Below are 19,488 nucleotides of genomic sequence, written 5' to 3'. Positions count from 1 at the left end.
GTTGCCATTTTTTTTTTTTTTCTTTTTCATGTTGCAACGTCAGTGGAATCTAAGCATGGAGTTCAGCTAAATTAGAATAAGTGTATGTGTAGAAGCAAATTATGTGTTAGTGTAGTGAGGCTTCTGTAAGTCTCACTCTTGGAATTGTTAATTGAGTTTGGGGTAAAAATAGATGAAAAGAATCTTTGTTAATTAGACATGGGCACTGTCTGGAAGTTGTTGTTAAGTAGGTAAAGGCAAGTATGAATTCACAAATATCAGAATGAAGATCCTTGGAGAATTAGCATGAGGCATAGACATGATTTATTTTAAAAAGCAGTTGGGCAATTTTCAAAGTAAATTGAAAGGCTTGAGCCACATAAGAGTTATAAATAAAAATGTAAGCAGCATGATTTTTATTCCTAGGAGTAATTGAAGATATTTTCTAACTGTATCTAAATTGTTTTGCCAAATCAGGACAGGTAAATTCCCTTGCTATCAGACCATAGAACTGTAGTCCTGACCTAGATAAGTGTTTGGATTGTGTATGCAGTGACTCACTTCAGTAATTTTCAAAAGTCATTATAGCATAATGCTTGAACAAGTTTTGAAGCTATCAAACCTGGATTGGAAAACTGTCTGTGTCACATCTTTTTCTGTACAATTTCAAGTATATTATTTATTCCCTCTGTGCTAGTTTCCTCATTTGTAAAATAAAAATAATAATACCCATTTTATAAGACTATTGGGAGGATGAAAAGAAATAATGCATGTCAATTATTTTTCATGTATGTGGCATGTAATAGATATTCAGCATATACAAGTATTATTATTGCTAGCAGTTCTTAATTAGAAATTTAATTTCTAAATTTCTTTTTCTTATTTCTCTTCCTTCCTTATATAACTTCATGGAATGTCCTATACACTAATATTTTCAAAAAATGAAGAAGAGTAAAACCAAGTGAAAATTTAATTTAATTTACGTTGCTTTTCTTTTTTATTTTAAGAATTCTTTTGGCAGAAATGAATTTCTAGATACCCTTGGAATTCCATTTTTCCATCTAATGTCGATCTGTTGTAAATCTAAAACATGTAAACATAGCATGTACTTCAGTACACCTGAATAGTATTACTTAGGCTGCAGTATACTTATAAATATTTTAAGACACAATGAGACAGAAAGTCTGGTTGACTTTCATGAAGCTGCCCTCCCATGATCCCATTCCCATCCTCCTTTATAGCCTATGCCTTCCATCCTGTCCGCCTAATACTAGAGCTGTGAATATCCCACAAGGCTATGCCACCACTTCTCATTCTTTTCTTCCTATTTTTTTTCTCAGTGAGTTCTTCCATTCTCATGACTCCTTTCTAACCTTGAATCATGTGGTGTGAACATTGGGGAGATTTTAGGTTCACATAGCCTTCCACACAGATGACTAATTTTCTTCTTCATGTATAAATTTTCAAGAAATTTTCCATCCAATTTTTCCAACTCTCTATAGGTCTTTTCCAGTCATATCATCTACTTTCATTCAACAACCTGTAGTATTTCTAGAGTGTCTCCTACTTGTCCATCAGTGTCCTAAGAGCTGGGAATAAATAATCAGATATAGTTTCTGGTCTCAAGGCACTCGGTGTCAAAAGGGGCAGTCAGAAAACCAACAGCTAATTGTGATAAAGAATAATAATTTGTATGACATGAGTTATTGGAGAATGCTAAAGAATTACATGACTTAAATCCCTGGCAGGAGGATGGTTCCAGAACCTGTCCCAGAGTGGGTGACCTATAAGTGAAGACCTAAAAGGTGACTCAGAAGCAGTCGAGAAGGAAGAAGCATGTGTAGGGGAAAACCCCAATCCACCTCGTGTGTTTCTCCTTTGCTCTCACATGACTACCACACTCACAACACTTCTAACATCAGATGTATGCATGCATGGATGTGGTAGGGAGTGTTCTTCCACCAAGCATTCACTGAAACCCCATCTATGTGTTCTACAATTTAGCTTAATTCTGACACTCCCTGAAAATGGTGTCACAAGTTAAAGGCTCAGTCCCACATGACTATTCCCTCCCTATTTCAGATGCCAGTTATGAGTAAAGTTGTCACCTGTGTTCCTGACTGATTGGCTATAATCAGAGATTCCCATAACCCCCTCTTTGGGTTCTATTAATTTGCTGGTGCAGCTCAAAGAACTCAGGAAAACAGTTGCATTTACCATTATTAAAGGATACAGATGAACAGCCAGATGAAGAGGTACGTAAGGCAAGGCCTCGGAGGGTCCCCAGCCCGGGAGTTTCAGTCCCTGTGGAGTGGGAGTGTGTCACCCCTCCAGCACATGGATGTGTTTACTAACCTGGAAGCTCCCTGAGCCCCATACTCAGGATTTTTATGGAAGCTTCTTCACATAGGCATGATCAGTCATTAACTCCATTTCCAGGCCCTCCCCTCTCTGGATAATTGGGGGTAGAGTTAAAAATTCCAAGTTTCTAATCATGGCTTCACCTTCTGGTGACCAGTCCCCATCTAGGAGCCCATCCAAAGTCCCATGATTAGATCAAAAGATGCTCCAAGTGTTCTTCTCACTTAGGAATTTGCAAGGGTTTTAGGAGCTCTGTGCCAGAAACTGGGGGCAGAGACATGTGTATATATTTTCTGTTATCTCACAAAGGGCAACTCACTTGAATATAAAAACTTGCAGTCATGATGGCATTTTGTATGTGACTACAAGTCTTCAATGAACTAGAGCATAAAGTATGAATAAGAAGATGAAGTTGAAGTGGTGAGTGGAGTTTCCATTATCGTCACTACATAATGAATGATTAGTATACATCATATTTGACTAAGTACTTTACTAAAAGGTAGGTATTATTGTCCCTCATTTTTCAGCAGAGGAACATGAACTTGAGGTTAAGTACCTTATACAAAGTCATACAACCAGTAATATCTAGAAGGACCAAGACTCAACCTGGTTTTTAAAAAAATATTTAATGAATGCTATGCTTCTGGAAATTGTCTCCCAAATACACTATTTGTTACCAATTACTTGTTTCTACTTTCAAGAAATCTCAAACTTGGAAAGAAAGGATGGTATAGATGAAAAGTTGATGCAAAGAAGCAAATTTATATAATGTGCTTAGCACAATTTTTGTACATTGTTAAGAGCTCAATGAAGGACTTTTGTTGTTTTCTCACTGCTTCTTTCTTTTTTTCCCTTCCTTTGTTAGAATGTAATCTCCTGGAGAGAAGGACTTTTATCTGCATTTCCCCCCCCCCCCCCCCCCCCCCCCGTGGCATCGATACTTAGAACAGCAATCAATGAAAGTTTGTTGAAAAAATGGATTAAGACATTTTAAACACTAGAGAAATCCCCAAGTTTGAGAATACAGAAATATTAAATAGACTGTTATTTTCTCCCAAATCACATTTCTCCCAAGAATCCATGTTTCTGTGTATTTTCTGACACCTTAAGTATCCAAGTTCTCAACTTTTACTTCTGTTTTAACTTTCTTTTAAAGAGGACATTTACATCTTTTGAAGAACTCACTGAAACTTTGCATAAGTCTCAAGCTTTTGTTTTTAATAATGATTTACATTTCCCACACCCTCTGACTACAAAGTTCTTGTCCCAGATATCCACATTGATTCTTCCCTCTTATCTTCAGGTCTCTTTGTAGAAATTACCTAATTCCTAATTAAAATGAATAAATTCCTCCAGGCCATTAAGGAAAACAATTGTTCAAAGGAAAGGGGATAAGAATGGGTCTGTGGGAAGACATAGTGGGATCCCAGAGATAGCCTGGTAGAAAAAAAGGAATGGAGAGCTGGGGTATTTTCCACATGAGAACACAGGACACCAGTAGTCCACTCTATGGGGTCAGAGCTTGTCAGAGATTGAGAAGAGCCAAAAGCAGCTGACAGAGGCAAAGGCAAGAACAAAACTTGGAAGATTGGCTTGGAAATACCATAGTTTGGGAATGCCTAGAAACAATGGGTCAGGCTCTCAGAAGCTAGATGAGCAATCTGGAAATGCAAATAAGGGTCAAGGTGAAGCAATAATAATACCGGGGCGCCTGGGTGGCTCAGTCAGTGAAGCGTCTGACTTCAGCTCAGGTCATGATCTCGCCGTATGCGAGTTTGAGCCCCATGTCCAGCTCTGTGCTGACAGCTTGGAGCCTGCTTCAGATTATGTGCCTCTCTCACTCTGCCCCTCCCCCGCTCATGCGCGCACACGCACACTGTCTCTCTCTCTCACTCTCTCTCTTAAAATAAACATTTAAAAGAATAACAATAAGCCATACAGCAAGAAGCACAGAGATAGCAGAGTGTTTGTTGAGGTACTTTAATTCTTTTTTTTTTTAGTTTGCTGTCATTCTTTTATCTTTATCCACATAATGTTTTCCACAGGAATACTGAACAACCTATAATACTGGGAACACAAACAGCTTGTGTTCTATCCACATGGACAGTTTTGGACATGGATAAAATGGACAGTTTTCTCCCATTGTCTCCCTGGTAAATTCTTAGCCACTCTTCAAAATCTCCACTTAGACATTCCATGCTCTTTGTTGCCTTCCACGTCCCCTGTTACACTTGCAAAGACACTTTTAGTTGTAAGTGACAGAAAAGCAAGTTTGAGCAAAAAAGAGAAATTTGGAGCTCATATTAATGAAATGCCAAGGATAGAGATGATTTGAGAATGGCTAGAATTAGGAACAGAAGTGATTCATTAGGGCTCTGTCTTTTTCATTTGCTTTTCTCCATAAGGCAGAACTGATGGTAAACAGCCATCCTGATTGTATCCTGTCAGCTTATCTCCCATAGTAGAAAAAGAATCTTCCCTGCCCCCATATCTCTGCCAGAAACATCTGAAGCAATATTCTGATTGCCCTGGCTTGGATCATGTACTCATGATTTGCCCTGAGCTCTGGCCCCTAATTGATGGTCTTTCTAGGATTAGAATAGGGAAGGATAATTCCCCAGTGAAAATGTAGGATGCTGTTAACAAAAGGAATATCAAAGTGATGCTGGGCATTTAAAAACAAATGTCAATGAACAGTTGACAAACCATGGTTGCTAAGTTAAAATTATTGTGGACAGTTCCTCTTAACCAGAATTCCATTGGCCTTCAATGGATTGATACCCTGAAGATGTATGTGAATCTCTCCAGGGAGGGGTCCGTACCTTAATGATATACAAAGGATTCCAGGGTTGGAAGGTAACAGTACTTGGAAAGGAAAAGCTTTCTCCCCATCCTCACCCACTACTAATTAATTAACCCTGACTTAAGAGAGTCCAAATGCAAAGCCATCTGAGACCATGTGACAGAGTAGACAAGAAGTTAACTTTAATTTGATTCCTACTTAGTTCTCATCATACTCTGCTTATCCCAGTTTAATCACTTAAGTGTGGATCATGAAAACTATTTGCAGATTAAAATAGTTTTTAGCACAGTCCTTGGCCCGTGCTGAGTTTCCAGTACTTTCCTGCAGTAATGTAACACGGGATAAGCCCCAGAGACTACCCAGAAGTTATTCCTCCTGCCTGCCATGCCATTCCAGTTGTAGTAGGTCATGCTGTTTAGCAATGAGGGATCCAGGTCTACTTTGGTATCCTAGACCAGTCACTGCCCCCTCCCTGTTACAGCGTTTTCTGTCAGTTGAGAGGCCAGAGAATGTTTGGGAGCCATCAGCTTCTTTTCATTATGCTTGTGCTTGCAAGCTAGTTCTTAAGCCATCTTCTGCCTTTGTTTCTCAAGCCAGCTGGGAGAATTTCCTACAGAGGCCTGTGTTGGAACCCTTGTAATTTCTAGGTGACCATCTCTGCCCCTTGAGCACATTAAAGAGGGGGCCACCCCCCAAAGTTGCATTCACAGGAGAAAACCTCTCACTTTTTCCAGTGTGAAAGAAAGAAATCAACATTATTAGCACCTACAATTAAATCAGATGCTGAAGCTTTGCTTTCATAAATACTCAGGATAATTTGTTATTGGGCAAAAATAGAACAGAATAAAATCATTTAACAGTGATAAAGAATACAGAGTATTCTACATCTATTCTTCTGTTTCAAAAACATGATTTGGGGTCTTGATTAAAGCAACAGAAGTGTGCAGTTTGCATGTTAGTGGTTGAAATTGATGTCTTTCTTGGAACTGTCATGGGTATACTTTGCAAAACACTTAGTTTGTCATATTTTTAACATGGCTGCACAATTGTATTTGCAAAGAGTGTTTTCAATATGAATTTGGTATTTTGACTTTTTTTATTATTATTAAAGGCATTAATTCACTGAGTCATTCAGTAAACCTTTGTATAGCACCTACTTTATTTTAGGCACTAGGACATATTTAAAATTTATCTGAATTACTAAACAAATAGAAATTCCTCTGTAAACAGGGTTAAATTTGGTTTGAATGTTTTTTAAAAAGGTCTCTCTTCACTTCTAAGTAACTAATGGAAGAAAATGCAGAACATTTTTAAATGTATTATTACCTTTGTCAACATACTTGGTTTTTTTTTTAATTTTTTTAATCTTTTATTTTTGAGAGGGAGTGAGAGAGATAGACAGACAGACAGAGACAGAGTGCAAGCAGGGGAGGGACAGAAAGAGAAAGAGACACAGAATCTGAAGCAGGCTCCAGGCTCTGAGCTGTCAGCATAGATCCTGGTGCAGGGCTTGAACTCATGAACTGTGAGCTCATGACCTGAGCTGAAGTCAGATGATTCACTGACAGAGCCAGGCAGGCATCCCACAACATATTTAAGTCATGGATGTTATGTTAGTGGAATGTTCGTGTACAATGTTTGAATTTTTAAAAATTCAGAATAAAATTCCATTATGTATCGGTGGTAATATAATATTCTTGTATTCAAGAGACAAGATGTTAAGAATGTAATATAAAAATGATATACCCAGGGACTATTTTATATGTGTTCCTTTGATGTAATTCATTTCTATGTTAACTAACATCAGAGAAATGTCTCTGTAGGTTTCCACACACTCTAAATCTTTATCTTTTGTTATTTCTGAATGAATTAGGTTTACATTCTTTGTTTATCCCTATCCATTCATTATTTAAATCAACACATTTTTATTGAATAAAATAAACCTTGCACATAATAATATGATGTGTTACTTCATATGAAAATGTTGTTTTCAATAAGGTATTCCTTTGAAAATTATTTTCCCTTGAGATATTAGGACTTCTGCTTGCTAAATAAATAAGTAAAGTGATTAAATTAAGAAATAGTAGATTTTAATCAATGAAATACACACAAAAATAAACAGGGACATCGTAACAAGTAATTAATGGCAAAGCACATTTTCTCTGAGGGAATGATATTTCAGTTGAATTTTGAAATCTGGGATTGTGTCAACTGTGGTCTGAGTTGGGGAAGAATGTTTCAGGCATGAAGATTAAGTTCCTAAATTCTGGGTGAAAAAGAGCCCAGTGTATCTGAGAGACAGAAATGAGGCCATTGTGACTGAAGGGATTATATACGATATCATTGACTTTGTTAAGAAGTTTAAGTTGGGAAAACGTTGAGGTTCTTTAGAAAGCAAGGAGGGACACAATGTAACTTAAGTTTAAAAGATGCATCTGGCCCTTTTGTGGATGATTGTAGATAGGCAAGAATGGGAGCAAGGGAACCAATTGTTTGGTGATTGCACTTCTCCAAGAAGAGCATTTACAGAGTTGTTCTTCATTATTTGTGATATGCCCTTACAAAAAGATATGTTGTGTGCTCAAATGCTGCAGGTCATACACAAGATACCCGATCTCACAAACACATCATTGTGCATCTGGGCATTGAAGCAGTGGCAGTGATCATGGCAAAAAACCCAACCTCTTGATGTTTTATGTTTACTTGCTAATTACTGATCTGTGTGACGTATTATTGGTCTCATAATTTAAACATAAATTGTATGTAATTGACTATTTATTGTGCATTAAATACTATGGGCATTGATTTCCCCAAGAAGCACTAGTTCCATATCTGAGTTGATAATATAATAAAATTTGCCATGACATAAGTAAGTTATGGTAACAACATAAAATACCTTAAAATATATATAAATAGCAACTTTATTTTATTTTATTTTATTTTATTTTATTTTTTTTTTTATTTATTAATTATTTTTTATTTTTTTTTTTATTTTTTAATATATGAAATTTACTGTCAAATTGGTTTCCATACAACACCCAGTGCTCATCCCAAAAGGTGCCCTCCTCAATACCCATCACCCACCCTGCCCTCCCTCCCACCCCCCATCAACCCTCAGTTTGTTCTCAGTTTTTAACAGTCTCTTATGCTTTGGCTCTCTCCCACTCTAACCTCTTTTTTTTTTTTTTTTTTTTTCCTTCCCCTCCCCCATGGGTTTCTGTTATGTTTCTCAGGATCCACATAAGAGTGAAACCATATGGTATCTGTCTTTCTCTGTATGGCTTATTTCACTTAGCATCACACTCTCCAGTTCCATCCATGTTGCTACAAAAGGCCATATTTCATTTTTTCTCATTGCCACGTAGTATTCCATTGTGTATATAAACCACAATTTCTTTATCCATTCATCAGTTGATGGACATTTAGGCTCTTTCCATAATTTGGCTATTGTTGAGAGTGCCAAATAGCAACTTTATTTTAAAACATCATTTAAAATGCTAGAATGCTATTTTTTTCCTGTTTATTACTATGATTACTTAAACCAGAACTGAGAATCTTTTGTAGTTTAAAATATATGTCTGAATATTAAGCTGAAAATTTTCAAGAATTTTGCCTTCTGAGAATTATTTTGCAAACTAACTATATTTGAACTAGCAGTGCTAAGATAATCGCCATTAAAATAATGATAATGAGACCAATTTAATTCTAAGTATTCATGATGGTGCCACAAAATTATGTCCAGTTTATATATTTGTTTATTTTAAAATTACAGATGTGCTACCTCTTAGGGTAAAAGAATGTGCTCATATCTAGCCTTCAGCCTGCATGTTTTCCTTTATCTTTCTTTTATACTTTAAAAATTCAGTATGAATTTTATCACATTTCATAGATTAATTTTAAAAGTACTTTTTGAATGAATAACACACAGATCATGGCATTGATTTAGACACATTTCCAACTAGATAGATACATTTGCAACTAGAAAATATTTTCTCCAATAAATTTCATATTCCTGTAAGTACGATAAATATTCAAAATGCTAATTTAAATCTTAAAAAGATTTTTAAGTAATAATATGAGTAAAATCTAATGTTTATTTTCTGATTATTTGTTTATATTCATTAGCTCTAAACCACATTTGGATAAATTCAGTTTTTCTATACTTTATACTATATTTTAGATTTTTAAGGCATAGTGCTTTTATTTTGCAGATCGTTGCCTTGCGTGAACAAAATGTTCATATACAAAGAAAAATGGCATCAAGTGAGGGGTCCACAGAATCAGAACACCTTGAAGGGATGGAACCTGGTCAGAAAGTCCATGAAAAGGTATGACTCATATGACCTGGCCCTATATGGAAATGTTCACTTGCTATATATCTTTTGACAGAAATATGAAATCCATGTGATAAGCGTTCTTTATTATTTTTTGATTTGTTGGTCATAAGTCCATGATTTTTCTTCTCACTTATTGCTTTTAATTTGATTTGCTTAAAAATAATATATGTGTGTGTATGCATAGATATGCATAGATTTGAATTTCTCATTACTTGCTGTTAACTTGATCCTCTGAAATATAATTAAATTATGCATCAAATTGAACATATATAATTAAATAAATATATTTGTATAGTTAGATATATCAATAATATGCATCTAAGACTTTTTAAAGTACAATAACAATAATTTTGATTTACAAGTGGTATTATGTATGGTTGGTGACTAATCTGTGGCTTATCACAGCAAAAATTTTTTGGTAATCTCCTATTTGATTTAGTATTTTCTGTGTATTTAAGAAGGTCCTAATAGTACTCCTGTTAAAGAAAAGTTATATAAAAGAATCTGAAGTCTTGGGACTTTTACTGTTGTTTAGAAGGGAATGATTTTCCTTTTGGTGGGGCTTAGACCCAGGCTAAGAAAACCTAGCAGTCTCTTTGGACCTTTTGTGGGCTCAGCCATCTTTTCCAGCACAAAAGGAAGAAGGTCAGTTGCTGGTAGGTAGGGATCAGATAAGATTATATAGGCATTTGCATATCCAATGACAATAGACAGTCTGCTAAATATTTGCCTTTACAAGTTATATCTTCAGATGGTTAAGCTCTTTAATCATCAAGACTACATGAATTAAGTAGCTAAATTGGTGTCATTGTGAATGTTGAGGGGTTTTAAAACAGAGATTAAGAAGCAAGTGACTGGACCACAAAACAACAGCACCAGACTTCTTACCAGAAAATAAATTGAACACTTGCTTCGTTACCGGTTGAAACAAATGGAGGGGCTTCTTATGTCTCCTCCTTCAAGTGTAAAAGCAAAGGAAGCCAAGTAATCCAGACTAATTTCCTGAGACTGCCATCAATTCTGGTGGCTGAGAAGCAAATAGCTTTTAATTTAAGGCTTCACTATTTTAGCCTTTATCCATGTATTTTATAGAAATCTCAAGTTGAGTTTTAAAAATAAACTAAAACCTGAAAGCTAGATTTCATGAGCTGTATTTCAAATTTGAATAAAATTATTTCTCTTCCCTTCAGATAAATGAGCTGACATTAATTCAGTAAACAAACCACTGAGCTCTTTAGAATAAAATGTTTGCACACAAAACTCAGTTTGGGAAACTAATGTAATTTTCTATTACTGTCTCATTTTAATTATGTCATCAGTTATACAGTACTATACCTTTTCCCAGAGAATTCTAAAGTATACTTGTTTGGGTATAAAAATGGACTTTGTGGTCATGCAGTCTTTTCATAGGAATCTACAAAATATTGTGTTTTTAACAGTGTTGTATTTATACTAATCCAGACTATAATTAAAGAAATATGTTTTTGAAAGGCATAAAGAACCTGAGATTTTGTCTATTCTCTAACCAACCATTTGATATATAAAACATTCTTCTAGTACTTTTGGGGGAGGGGCGAGTACTCACACACATATTTTTTTCAAATGCTGTTTTTTTAAACATACAACCCCTAAATATCCAGACATAATAGAACGTAAGACAGTTCATGTCAGATTAACTTTCAGAAACTGGTTACAAGATTAGGATGAGGACCTATGTATAATAGATGTTTGAAAGTTTATTTATTTATTTTGAGAGAGACAGAAAAAGTGTGAGCTGGAGAGGGACAAAGAGAGAGAGAATCCCAAGCAGGCTCCTCCCAAGCCCGACATGGGGTTTGAACCCATGAAACCGCAAGATCATGACTTGAGCTGAAATCAAGAATTGGATGCTCAATCAACTGTATAATAGAGCCACCAAGGAACCCCTGTGTAATAGATGTGTGTCTCTCTTGGATTCTACAGATAAGGTGCATATATGGAGGATTCTGAGTAGTTGGTGATGTAAATAAAGTACTTGTCTCTGACTTGCCTTCCAGTTCTTGGAGAAGGCATTTCAGCCACTTTAGAAGGGAAATTCTGTGCCATTGCTAACTTACTCACTCTTCCTTACGGATGTAACCAAAGATTTTTAAACATTATAATTATTAGTATTCTTTTTTTCAATTTCCCGTGATTGCAGGAAGAGTGATTTCCAAATGCTTTGAAATGATGATATACTAGTATTGTTTAAAATATCATGCTCCTATCCTCTTCCAATGTAAACCTAAAATATATATCATGCATATATATATGTATATATATATATATGTGTGTGTGTGTGTGTGTGTATGTGTGTGTGTGTTTCTAATTTAAAAATAAGTAATTTGTTTCAATTCATATTACTCCTGAGATGATTCAAGAAAGTATTTTGAGGTTTTTTCTTTTTTATTGAAATATAATTGATATACAATATTGTATTGATTTCAGGTGTATAACACAGTGATTTGATATTTATATACCTTACAAAATGATCACCATGATAAATCTAACGACCATCTGTCTCCACACAAAGTTTTTACAATATTATTAACTACATTCCCTATGTTGTACATAACATCCCCATGTCTTATTTATTTTATAACTGGAAGACTGACTGTATGTCTTAATTTTCTTCATCTATTTCATCTATTTCACAACCCCTTCACCCCTGGCAACCATCAGTTTTACATTTATCCATTCATTCATTCATTCATTTATTCATTCATTTATATCACATTTCTTTGCCCGCCATTTTTTCCAGTTTTATTGAGATATAACAGACATATAACATTGTGTAAGTTTAAGGTATACAAGATGATGATTTGGCATATGTATATATTGTGAAATAATTACCACAATAAGGTTAATTAACATGTTCATTACCTCACATAGTTACCTTGTGTGTGTGTGTGTGTGTGTGTGTGTGTGTGTGTGTGTGTGCGTGTGTGCGCTAAGAGCATTTTAGAATTATTCTCAGCAACTTTTACGTATTTAATACAATACTGCTGATGATATTCACCATGCTTTGTTAGATTCCCCACGATATTCTAACTGCTGACATATATAGGTAAAATATTAAATGATATCCTAATCATTACAGTTATCATCCTTATATAAATACTCATAACCTCAATAAACATTATAAAGCATCTTTCCTTTATTATCCTCTATAACTTGATTATTTAAAGTGTATCAATAGCATTGAATAACAAGTGTTAAAAGATTGTAATTTAAATACTACCACTTAATTTTTTGTTGGGAATTGTTTAAAAATATATTCAAACCAAAAAAAATATTATTTTGGGTAGTATCTATGCGATTATCAGTATAGCATGACTGTAGTATTAGTGTATAAATTACAAAATGGTTGTTGGGGAGAAATACACAAAACTATTGTTAGATACTATGGAGCTGTCAGAAAGTGACTTGTAAATCCTAGTCACAAGGATTACCCCTTGTTTAGGGTAGTAAATTAGCCAACAGATGTTTTATGTCAGTGGTTTGAGAACTCTGTTGACAAAATAGTTGATAAAAATAGTCTCATAAAAGCACAGTCTGTAACAGGCCTTATTACTCACAGAAAAGCTGTGTAATTATTGTCAACATTTTAAAAACAAAAAATTAAAAGAAAGAAATAAGCTTAACTGGAATTAGTTTAAATGTCTCTGTGGGACAGAAATTTAATCAGTTCTAGAAGAACATACTCACAGGGTAATAAAAATGTTCAGAATACTAAGTTTTACCTCATTAATAATAAGTTCAGAACTGGGCTCAGTAACTTTACTCCTGTTGCTTTCTCGAAGGGAATGAATTTGTGAAATTTTTGCAGTAAACACACTGCTCTTGTAAAGGAGTTAACAATGCTCCTGACGTATATATTCTGAAATTCCGATTATTTTTTGCAGCTGCAAAATTTGCTGAGTGATATGGATAACCAGACTGTTAGACACTGGTAGAGGTTCAGAAGACATAGTCTCTGGTACTAAATTTGCTGCGAAACTAGAGAGAAAAATAAGCATGCCCAAATTACTGTTGCAAAACATGATAAATGAGTAGTGTCAAAAATGATCTTAGAGTTTGAAGGAAAATAAATTAATTGTGATGGGAGGTGGTAGAGAGGCAGCATGGAGTAGTGATTTGTTTGATGTCAGTACACCTGGATTCAGATTCCATCTCTGCCAATTACTAGCTGTGTGACCTTACACTTTTACCTCCCTGAGCATCACTTACCAGTAAATAGTCATACCCAGCTTACAGCTTTGTTGTAAAGAGTAGAGACACTGACTACGAATAACAAAACTCTTGGCACATTGATTACAAGCAATAAATGGTGTGGTTATATTATTTGTTAATCCTGTGTTTTCATTCATTTTTCAATAAATATTTAGTGACAACTTTATCGATAGCGCTAGGATATAGGTCCTGGTCTAGGTGGTTGGACCGTGGTAACGAACAAGGCAGATGAAGGCACAGGCAATAAACAAGTTGTATGTCAGAGGGACTGATGTGCTGAAGGGGCAGGTACAAAGTGGGTGGGGAGATGTTAAACAGACATGGCACGGAAGGATTTTTTTTAGAAGTTGGGGTTTGAACTGAAACCTGAAAGAGGACAGGGATTCAACCATATGGAGAACTCTATGCCATTAGAGTTTTTGAGGCAAAGGAAATCCTAAGGGCAAATGCACCAAGGGTGGGAAAGAGCTTCTTTGGCACGTTCTTGGGAAGGAAGGATGACAGGGTGACTGAAGCCTAGGGGTCAGGGGAGAGAGAGCAGCAGGAGACAGGACTGAGCAGTGAACAGGGCCAGATCATGTAAGTTCTCCTAGGCTGTGGCAAGGAGCCCAAGTTCATTCTCAGAGCAATGGGAAGATATAGAAGTGTTTTAACTTAGAAGCATCTTGATTAGGTACCTTTTTAAAAAATCGTTTGCACTACAATTTTATATCCATTTGTCATTTTCTTACACATCAGACTTCTGAAGTAGATAGAGATGTTCCTTTTCTTAATTTTACCGATAATGAAATCGAGGCTTACTTAGAAAGATTAAATGACTTATTTGTCCAGAGGAAGGCCACAACCCTGGTCTTCTCACCTCCAGACAATATTATGCCTTCACATTTCTTCTCATATGCCAGCATGGTTTCTTTAAGTGTTACTGTTGATTTTCAAAAAAAAATCATTCTAACCCAAACTTTTTTCTGATCTTTTCTTCCTTTATTATTACACATACTCATTTGTTTTTTTGAGTTGATTATTTTATTCTATTCAAGAGTGTGTTTTAAAAGATTTTTTTTTTCATTATTCCCTCAACTTCTCCCAGTTATTTTTTTACTCTGAACAGATCCTTCCTCCGAGGCAATGGCATTCACAAGTTTTGATCACTCCAAGTATGGCTCTTAAACCGAGGCAAGAGGGGACCGTGATTTAGTGGGCCTTGCTGTGGCCCTCTGTGCCCCTCTACAGGATGAGAAGTTTACGGGGCCAGGGGAAATTGCACACCTGTAAGCCACACCACCACCCCTTCTTGACCACATGCCTGGTACTTGATAGCCAGGACTTTCTGACCAAAGGGACCTTAGCCTGCCTCCAGGGCCTTTATTGACTTCTTCCCAGAAGCAATGTCTATAGTCGGCCTGCATTCTCATGCACTCATTCCTAGACTGAAGGAGTGGCCAAGGAAGCCTTTTTGCTGGGGTTACACAAAATTTGAAAGTGTTGGCTAAGGGATCCATTCAGGCAAAAACAGATCAGTGTTCTGGAAGGAGATGAAACCAGGAAGAGAAGGGGAGCAGGCTGTAGTTCAGGGATCATATCTGGCTAAGTCTTGGTGTAGAACTTCTTGGTGTAAACTATTGTTTAGAATCTGGTCCAACAGTCATTGTGAAAGGTGTATTTTCAAGAAACATAATAGGTGATATTTTTACTTGACAGTTTGCTAACTTGATTTATAATTGTTTAATATTTAGATTTATGGTATATGGACCACACTTTGTTGTTTTGCCCTGGGCCCCACAAATACTAGGGACCTACCTGTCTACTACACGCTGTAAGAAATACAATTTAATTTCAACCTTTTACTCTGTAATATATGTATTACATCTGTTTGCCTGTATGTGTAAAACTGAAAGTAAAGTCTCACCAAACAATAGTTACATTTTATCATGGGCCATACATCTTGTTACTTCTTATTCATCAGTGACTGAAACTTTAGTTCTTCACAGAGGTTAGAGTGAAGGAGGTGGCTGATTTATCAGTGACCATCCAACACCTGAGGCATATCTGGACGTGTGAGACCCTTTCCAGGCTGGTGGCTATCTGCTACCCTCTGAAGCTTCTTCCTTCCCTTGTCATCCTCACTTTGAACCTAGGTACTCTGGATGATCCAAGCTGCATCTTCCCTTTTCAAAACTGTTGCTCTGTTATTCTCTCTTAAAATCTGACATTACTTCCTGACTGTTTTTAAATTAAAATAAAATGTAACATAGCAATTTAAGCAACAGTGATATGTAAATGTAAAAGCTGTGTAAATGCAAACTCAGAAATGGGTTTTTGTTTGCATTTTTTTCAGTTCTTTAGTTCCTGCCAGATAGGCAGGAAAATTTAAGCCAAAAAATGTACAGATCAAAATGAAGAACCAGTGGCAAGAATAATCCTCAGATCAGAAGATCTAGTAACTGCATGTGTAATGCTTGCATTGTAGAACTTTGGTCATGAAGGACACTGAGCTAATGTGTTATAAAAATTGAAATACGGCATGTGCCTTTACCAAAATTAAGGGTTTTGTGGATTTCTAGCAATGCATGCTATGTTTTAGACTGAACTACCAGTGACAAAAAAATAGGCATTTAAGAAAAGTTCATAAAGCTATATTAGTAGCATGATCCTCAATGATGACAGAAGGATTTTATTTCATCATGCTATTGTGTTCTATTATGCAATATCATAACATGAAGATTCTGAATAATTTTCATACAAAGCTGATAGCTGAACATTTAAGTGTTTGGCTTATGAATATACCATATTTCTATTTTAAAATACTAATAATAAACATTATTTGTCACAAATGCCATTCTTTTACAGTCCTCTGCTAAGTTCTAGCTGAAAGCAGTTATCCAAAGGGATGTCTTCAGTGTATTAATTGCATTTTGCCCATGTTTCTGTGCCTTCCTCACTACATGCCAACAACTGTTCTAGAAACTCAGTCTTTGTCAACTGTGTCTTATTTTATTCATTATTGATTAAGCCCCAGTTTCTTCTCTGTATCAAAGATAATTATCATTTGGATTTATTTACATCTGAATAGCCCTAACAGAATATTTTCTTCTGTGCATGAATCCCATATATTGTGATCTAATTCCTCATAGTAACATGATAATAATGTGTACACGTCTCTTTCATTCTTCAACTGAGTTTTCAAGCAGTAAAACCAAACAAAAGGATGGGATTTATGAATTTGCCATCTTGGAGTTGGCACACCTCTCAGGAAAGAAAAGGTCTGTAGATACCTGTGGCTGAGTGGCTTAGAGGTCTGTGGCTAGGAAAGGGCCCAGCAGAGGCAAGTGTGGGATGTTCCATGGTTCATTCATATGTACATGAAGTTATCCCATATCAATTTTATAGGAGCCGAATTGGAGAGAAAGCTTATGACCACAAGTTAGGCATCTTCTTTATGCAGTGGAAAGAATAAGAAAAATGTTCTAATATTGTGTGGGAACTCATTAAGCTCAAAATAAATCTCTTTCTGATTTCAGTGACTGGGTTTTTGTGCTTTAACTACACCCTTACTAAATGGGAAGATAAAGGGGAATTGACTTGTTTATCTCTATAAGCAGATTCAGTATCCTTTATATTATCTGTCTAGATCTGAGGACAGAAGAATAAACACACCTTTGCTAAAGTCAGAGATCTTAAGATTTTAAAAGGCTTATTCACAGACCTTGACAGAGTGTGTTCATTTATCTCTATTTTATTGATATAATTTAAATTTTATGCCATGAATTTGCTCCCTTAAAGTGATACAGAGAAGAACAAGTGTTTTTCCTTCCCTGTGTATTGTCTTCTCTGATCTGCCAAGCCAATCCAGGAAAATGTTTAAGTCTATTATTCAGACACTCTGCAATTGATTCTACTTTTATTTTTCATTTTTGTGGAGTTTACCCATCTTAAAATTCTCATATAGCGCTAGTTTGCCAGGAACTTGATGGGTGTTTTACAGAACGCACTCCCCTAAAAAGAGATTTCCTAGGACAAGAATATTAGGACATATTGTGCTGTATATTATTGAATTGACGTCTTTACTGTAGTACTCATTAGAATTTTTTATTTTTTTTAATATTGTCAAGTTCCAAGGGGAACAGTATTCAGTTTTTCCGAAATTTGTATGACCAGAAATCCCCTTTATCTGCAGGGAAATTACACATGCCAGGATGAGTGTTCTGAAGAATATTTCTTAATGCTGGCTCTGGCCTTTTAATTTTTTTCAATGTTTATTATTGAGAGACAGGGAGAGACAGAGCATGAGCAGGGGAGGGGCAGAAAGAGGGGGAGGCACGGAATCCGAAGCGGGCTCCAGGCTCTGAGCTGTCAGCACAGAGCCCCAACATGGGACTCGAACCCATTGACTGTGAGATCATGACCTGAGCCGAAGTCGGATGCTTAACTGACTGAGCCACCCAGGCGCCCCTCTGGCCTTTTAAAGATAAGCAAACTATTCTTCAAACCTGTCTGGAAATATTATTAGCAAAGGCTACACCCCAAGTATGAACAAGATAAATAACTTGTATAAAGCTCTTCACAGCTTTCCAAAAGTGCTTTCACGCAGTTGTTTTATTTGATCCCTGTAATAACCCTGTGAGGTTTACAGAGCAGGAATTACTGGCTCAAAGTCCTATAGCTTATCAATAGGAGGAGTGGATGGAAATAGTATAACAAGCATGCACATATTAAAAATGAACAAGAATGAAGAAAAGCAACATGTCAACTACCTGATTTCATGGATTTTGAAATATAAGAGTATTTACTTTGAGCAAGAGTGTTTACTTAAATTTGCCCACATGTCTAAGAGGATGAAAGAGCTTATTAGATGAGCATGAATCTTTGAAAAATTCAAAAATAAACCTTAGACAAAGAAAACTTTGTTACCTCCTATGTTGGTGTCTTCAGCAATCACCTAGTCAATTATACTTCTGCGGCAATTCTTACTGGTCTCTCTCTCTTTTGTCATTTTTCTTCTTTATCCCATTCCTAGAACAAAGAAACTTCTTGCAACTCAAAAAAAAAAAAATTCTCTCTTTACCTTACTTCTACAATCAGCTATTTCTCTATTTTTGGCTCCCTTTTGCCACAAAGCTGTTCAACAGGGTTGTCGGCTCACTTTCCCCGATTGCTTTCTTTGCATTTTTTATAAATCTATTCCAATAGAGTCTTTGCCCCACCATTCTACAGAAACGTCTCCTGTTACCATCACCACTAATTTTATATTGGTAAATACAAAGGCCAATTCTCAACCTTTGTTGTAGTTGATGTCATAGTAGATCACTCCTCCTTGATTCCTTTTTTTTTTAACTTGCATTACAGGAAACCACACTATTTTTGTTTATCTCTTACTTCACCAGTGGCTCCGTCACAGTCTCCTATCTTGTTGGACCATATTCTTCTTTCCGACTTCTTGATGTGATCCAAGGCTCAGTCCTCCATTTCTTCTCTCAATGATTGCCAGTCAGTCTTAACTAGTATCCATATGCTAATAGTTTACAAAGCTTTACCTCTAGTTCAGACTCTACAACCAAACATTTATCCAACGGCCTATTCAACATTGCCACTTGTTCATCTAAAAGATATTGCACACTTAAAATGTCAAAAACCCACCTCTTGTATCCCCCCACCCAAGCAAATTGCATCTTTTCCATCTCAAATCACGGAAACTTTGCCTTTCCAGTTGCTCAAGTTGAAAAATACTGAGTCACCTTCAAGTCCTCCCTATGTCTCACA

At 36.0% G+C, this 19,488-nt stretch overlaps 1 protein-coding gene across 3 annotated transcripts in view; it reads left to right on the top strand.

The window, feature by feature from the left end:
* The window catches only part of PPFIA2 (PTPRF interacting protein alpha 2), a 481,896-nt gene that overhangs the window by 321,921 nt on the left and 140,487 nt on the right, over nucleotides 1-19,488 (top strand). For all 3 annotated transcript variants that reach the window (XM_042947253.1, XM_042947254.1, XM_042947252.1), the window contains one exon: nucleotides 9,355-9,471. In XM_042947253.1, coding sequence (XP_042803187.1) covers nucleotides 9,355-9,471 — 117 coding nt within the window. The remainder of the gene's footprint in view (nucleotides 1-9,354; nucleotides 9,472-19,488) is intronic.

Source organism: Panthera leo, chromosome B4 (assembly GCF_018350215.1).
Source record: "Panthera leo isolate Ple1 chromosome B4, P.leo_Ple1_pat1.1, whole genome shotgun sequence".
NCBI lineage: Eukaryota > Metazoa > Chordata > Mammalia > Carnivora > Felidae > Panthera > Panthera leo.
The sequence above is the reverse complement of the archived record's forward strand: the minus strand, read 5'-3'. Positions and strand labels throughout refer to the sequence as shown.